Source organism: Rana temporaria, chromosome 8 (genome assembly GCF_905171775.1).
Source record: "Rana temporaria chromosome 8, aRanTem1.1, whole genome shotgun sequence".
In the NCBI taxonomy this organism is placed as follows: domain Eukaryota; kingdom Metazoa; phylum Chordata; class Amphibia; order Anura; family Ranidae; genus Rana; species Rana temporaria.
Genome location: NC_053496.1, coordinates 110,648,393 through 110,654,703, shown reverse-complemented (window position 1 = coordinate 110,654,703; position 6,311 = coordinate 110,648,393). Strand labels below are relative to the sequence as shown.

The 6,311-nt window shown below is 39.3% G+C and overlaps 1 protein-coding gene across 1 annotated transcript in view; it reads right to left on the bottom strand.

Moving 5' to 3' along the window:
- Positions 1-436: 436 nt before the first annotated feature.
- Positions 437-6,311, bottom strand: part of LOC120908964 (steroidogenic acute regulatory protein, mitochondrial-like) — a 30,482-nt gene continuing 24,607 nt past the window's right edge. Inside the window, exons 5-7 of the mRNA XM_040320505.1 lie at positions 5,934-6,118; positions 3,169-3,262; positions 437-693 (exon numbers count right to left, since the gene is read on the bottom strand). Of these exons, the coding sequence (XP_040176439.1) occupies positions 592-693; positions 3,169-3,262; positions 5,934-6,118 (381 nt within the window). The 3' untranslated portion in view covers positions 437-591. The remainder of the gene's footprint in view (positions 694-3,168; positions 3,263-5,933; positions 6,119-6,311) is intronic.

Below are 6,311 nucleotides of genomic sequence, written 5' to 3'. Positions count from 1 at the left end.
TTTGTATGCAATCAGGCAGGCCCTTGCACTACATGGTTTTGGTAAACCTGAAGAGAAAACTGACAGGAAAACTGATAGTGTGTATGGGGCTTAACTCTTACTGAATCTATCTATGAGTCTGCAATGAAGTACACTTCACATTTTAGTCAGCTTGGGCCACAGTATGTAAAATTTTGTTTTTTGTGTGTTTAGAGACTGCTAAAAAAACACCTTATTTTGCCACTTATTAGTCACATTCTAGTAAAGCACCCCTTGGTGTGAAACAGCTAATTACATTTTAGGTTCACTTATCTCCCATCCCCCCCTCCCCCCGGGAAAATGTACTTCCGTGAAACCAGTCCCTGGTGCCAAAAAGGTTGGGGACTGCTGCTCTAGGTTATGGCACTGTTTTTATGTCCGTTATTTAATAAATAAGCCAGTAAGGATGAAAGATACATTTATATGAATATTAGTTTTTCCTTTTATTGCTAATCTGCAATCATTTCCCAACAATAAAACTCATTCTGAAGCTAGCTACATTGTGATATGCATTATACCTCTAATAGCTAAACTTCATATAACCATCATACATATAATAAAATAAGGTACAGCTTAGATCTTCTCTACTGACGACAGGTGCCTCCTCAGGTGTGAGATAAAATCGGCCTGGGACTGGGACAAGACCCGTTCTGTTATTGTTTGAGGTATCCAGCCCTGTTGGAGATGGGAAAAAATATTAGACCTTTGTTCACAAGTGACATGAGCATTCATATATTTTAATTCATTTTTTACTTATGTAGAAATGTACCATTAGCTATTTTTTTCACATGTATGTAGTTATAACAGCACACCTAAAATCTTAAGTGGAATAAAACCTCATTCACACGAGCAGCACTCTCTACCATCTCCCTGGAAAGCAATCTGCGATGGATCGCGTTTTAGAGGGTGGTAATATGGTGGCTGCCAGGCATTCAGAATAAGATACTGCTGCCTCCAGAATACCATTTGTTTTCTTTTTCTATTGAAATATTCATTTGCATGAAAAAAAAGTTTTAGTTTGTCATAAAATGTTGTAAATAAGTAATTTTTCTACTTTACTGATGTGCACTGATGAGGCAGCACTTATGGGCACTGATTATTTGGCACTGATGAGGAGGCACTATTATGCCACACTGATGGGCACTGATAGGTGGCACTGATGAGCACTGATAGATAAATGAAGGTGTGAAAATTGGGAAATGTATAGGGCAGGGTTTGACAAATTTGCTTGGAATCTAGGAGCCAGCTAAAAAAGTTAGGAGCCAGAAAACGTGCCCGTCCCGCCAAGCTCTCGTGCAGAAGTGAATGCATTCGTGAGTAGCGCCCGCATGTGTAAACGGTATTCAAACCACACATGTGAGGTATCGCCACGATTGGTAGAGCGAGAGCAATAATTAGACCTCCTCTGTAACTCAAAACACGCAACCTATAGAATTTTTTAAACGTCGCTTATGGAGATTTTAAAGGGTAAACTTTTTTTGCCATTCCACGAGCGGACGCAATTTTGAAACGTGACATGTTGGGTATCAATTTACTCAGCGTAAAATTATCTTTCACAATATAAAAAAATTGGGCTGACTTTACTGTGGTCTTATTTTTTAATTAAAAAGTGTATTTTTTCCCCAAAAAAGTGTGCTTGTAAGACCGCTGAGCAAATACAGTGTGACAGAAAGTATTGCAATGACCGCCATTTTATTCTCTAGGGTGTTGGAACAAAAAATATATATAATGTTTGGGGGCTCTAATTAGAGGGAATGAGATGGCAGTGAAAACACAGTGAAAAACACATTAGAATTGCTGGATTGCTGTTTTACTTGTAATGCCAACGGCCACCACAAGATGGCACCAGATCACAGAAGGAAGCTTAGGCCTGCAGAAGGCCCTTCATGATCGCACAGCGGGGGAGGTGGGGGCACACGGAGACACAGTATCCTGTGTCTCCGTGCACCCCCACCTCCCCTGCAGCGCGATCGCGGCGGGCCTGCGCTGGCTGGTAATTGAGGCCGCGGTTTTGCGGCCTTCTGCAGGCCTAAGCTTCCCCGGGCGCCAGGTCACTATTTCTTGTCTCAATTGCGACCGGATATTGTCGAGCCCTGGTATAGGGTACTGCCAACATCCATATGAATAAGGAAGAAATGTGCAACTAGTACACAGGAGATTGCCCCATAGGACTTTTTAGGCAGACAAAATATACAGGATGGTATACATATGTAAAAAAGCACACAAAAAGTGCTAATTTTATTATTAGTGAAGAAAATGTATAGGTGATCAAGTTTTCTTTTTGCAAGGCATGGCTTATTTTAGTGAATTGTGTATTCATCAACGTGGAACTTAACTGCGAGACCGTTGTTTGCAGGACTTTTCACTGATAGAAGGCTACCTTTTAGTTCTGGAACATACAGCACTTTCTTTAGAAGGATACTGTGCTTGCCTTGTGATGTAATACAGTTCAGGAAGCCCTGGCCTTTACCTTCTGAAGTGATGTTTTTCCCGCTATCGGCAGTGCCTCATGGATGTGTGACTAGACACTGCACATTTTTCGGACTTGAGAAGGCATCAGTTTTTGAGCAGCAGTTAGCCTCAGGATAGATACCAACAAGACAGCATTGATACCGCTACTGCAGAACAGTATTCTATCACCGTTTATTGCTTTATCTGGATTGAATAAACCCACGTTGATTTCATCCTCATGTCTAAGTCTGAATCCATCTAACCTGAGCATCTGCCGGTCCGGTCTCCCCCACTGCTTGGATACCTTCATTCGCCTTCATGTGGGGACAGAATACTGTTGAGCCTTGAACGCTCATGCAGTTTTTGTAATGAAGTCCACATACCTTTGGCCTTTGTTTCTGTTCTTATGTGGATAAACTGGTCATCTTTTACTAGCAAGCTTATAGTTATTTTTGACTGCCTATTCTTCCTGTCCCAGTCCTCTGTCTCTGTGTTTGTGGGTCTGTCTGTATTTAGCAAGCCAACCTTTCCAAGAATAATTTCTAATATAAAAGCAGATGGTTCGCTGTATACAATTATAGGTCATAATGATAATATATATATATTACATACAAGTTCTGTTTTCCTGCACATTTGTTGCTTATGGCCAACCTTAGCATCACTGCCTTGTTAAATAATAGAATACATTTACAGTCTTACCTTAAGATCTAAACTTAGAAGCCAAGTGAAATGTGTTTTTCTCCTGTCACCTTCAACGGGCCTTAAAATAATACAGGTGAGTTTGGCTTTTGCCCTGTAGAGAAGCATAAAGGTATTACTTACGTATAGGAAATATAGACAGCAAATAAGTGCCGGTTCACACTACCGCGACTTGGGATCCGACTTGTGTCGCCCCAAGTCACGCGACATGAGAAATTCAATTGAAGTGAATGGGAGCCGTCTTAATGTACACTACTGAAGTCGCTCCAACTTCAGAAAAGGTTTCTGTACTACTTCAAGGCAACTTGTAGGCAACTTCTAAAGTCGGATCACTGTCTTAACTGAAGCAACTTTACAGGAAGAGAAAATCGTTTTCTCAGGCAAACCCCTCCCTCCCACAGAGCTGATTACTGTTTGATTGGCCACTGGCAAAGTCGCCTGTCCTGGAGGAGACTTGAAGTTGCCTCCAAGTTGCCTCAAGTTGCCTCGCAAAGTCGTGATGACTTTCATGTATTGTAGTGTGAACCGGCACTTAAGGGAAGTACATCATAAATAACACCCAGTATTTATTCTACCGCAATGTTTTAAAAATGAAGGTTTATAATCTTTTACCTACCTGTCTGGTATGTTAAGGTTTAAAGATGAATTACAGGTATGGTTATTTTATACATAGTTACATTGGTCCAGCTTAGACCAATGTGACTATGTGTATACAGTATCTGGCTGATCTGGCCCTTTGGGATTTGGAAATCACTGAAGTTGACACCACTACTTCAGTGATCTCCACTAGTGTCTGGGTCTCATACTGAGTAGCTGCCCTGCCTCATTCTCAAAACAGGAGGTTGGCTGCTTGGCATAGGTGCCATTCAGAGAATTTTTTGCATTTTCTAAATGAATGTAAAGCAACCTCTGATTGAACAAGAAGCTTTACATCACTACCTCACCTCACGCTTTGCATTCATTCAGAAAATATAAAGCATTATTAGAATGGCGCCTGTGCCAAGCAACCAGCCTCCTGCATTCACAATGCATCAGGCCAGCCACTCAATACATGACCCAGGAGCAAGTGGAGATTGGACATGTGTGATTTGTTTTGTTACGAATTGAAATTTGCAATATTTAGAGGTTCCGATGGATCCGAAGTTTCCGACCCACAATAGTAGCGAATTCAAAACAAATTATAACATAACTAATTATCCAAATTCGAAAATGTATTTGAATTCGAAAATTAACTTACATTTTAAATGGAAACATATTGCAATAAATACAGTAAGGTATAAAAGTGAAATAAATAAGATGATGATTCCTACAAAGGCTGCTTTATAAAAAAGAATAGAATAGAATAAAACAGAATAGAAAAGAATATAAGAGAGTAAAACAAAATAGCATAGAATATAAAGGGATAGAATAGCATAGCATAGAATAGAATAAAATAGAATTGAAAATAAAAGAATAGAATAAATGGAATAGATTAAAATAGAATAACATTTTACGAATATAGCCATCTTCTGAAATTCTAATTTCGAGTCAATTTGAAAAAAATGTATGTACGAAATGAATTCGAATTTATGAAACACATTCAGAAAACAAATCATTCTAACATAATAAATATATACTGTATAATGAAGTGAATGAGAGCTGTCTTAAATGTACACTACTGAAGTCGCTCCAACTTCAGAAAAGGTTTCTGTACTACTTCAAGGCAACTTGTAGGCAACTTGTGTACCCATTGATTTCAATGGAAGTCGCCTCCAAAGTCGGATCACTGTATTAACTGGAGCAACTTTACAGGAAGAGAAAATAGAAATGAAATGATTAACTTAAGGAACAAATCCAACACAAAACAAATCTTTCCATTGTGCACATCTCTAGTAAAGATCAATGGAATAGCGGTGTCTAATTCAGGAATTTCCAGCTTCCAGGATCATCTGCCAAGTATGGCATATACTGTACATACCTACTTTGGTCCAAGCTGGACCATTGTAACTACAGTATCTCACAAAAGTGAGTACACCCCTCACATTTTTGTAAATATTTTATTTTATATCTTTTCATGTGAGAACACTGAAGAAATTACACTTTGCTACAATGTAAAGTAGTGAGTGTACATCTTGCATAACAGTGTAAATTTGCTGTCCCCTGAAAATAACTCAACACACAGCCAATAATGTCTAAACCGCTGGAAACAAAAGTGAGTACACCCCTAAGTGAAAATATCCAAATTGGGTCCAAAGTGTCAATATTTTGTGTGGCCACCATTATTTTCCAGCTCTGCCTTAACCCTTGTGTGCATTGAGTTTACTAATTGTATCTTACGCAAGACAAGAAATGAGGGAAGCAGTTGTCACTGAGGTAGGAACACGCAGGCAGTAATAATAACAGGTTCTAATTCTTTTTTATTTTACTGAAAAAAGTTTCATTGCAATATGTGCCCCACTTGGGTTAGGCAGAAGTGCCTTGACACAGCCATGTATTTGCAAATGTATACGTTGAAAATCCCTATTTGTAACCTAATATATTAAAACATTTTGATTCAGCTTTTTGTGCTCACTAGCTGTGAGTGTACTGGGGAACTTTTATGCTGCTCCCACCAGAGTGATTTCCAAACAGTTTCTGTCTCAATAGAAAGTGATGAGAAATCCCCCCACTGGGTTTAACAATAAAACCTTGCAGAAGCTTTAAGCATTCCCTATTCTATCCAAAGCTAGAGTTGAGCTTCAAACTTCAGACCTCTTTACAACATCTGGTCTCTGCACCCTACATACCTAATCACTTCTTTTTGTGGTGGCATCAAGCTTGAATGAGCTTCAGTTCCAATGAGGTATAAAGAGGAGCCTGACCTGCAGCAATGCTGCACATTGACAAAGTCTCTTTGGCTGACCATGGGTGCCGGGTTCTGTGCGGTCACTTCTCTTGTGAGTAATGTGTGCTTTCCAATTCTTTGAAGGATCTGCCGAAAGAAAAAAAGACAATTCGCCTGCGTTCATTTTTCATGTTAGCTTGTGGAGGTTGAGTATGATGATTTTCATTACGGAGGTCAGAGTAATAATGCTAACCTTTGCTACCTTCTCTATTCATCTTCTTTCAATGCTGTCCATTTATAAGCCAATTGTTTTGAATACAAGTCAATTAGCAAACACTTT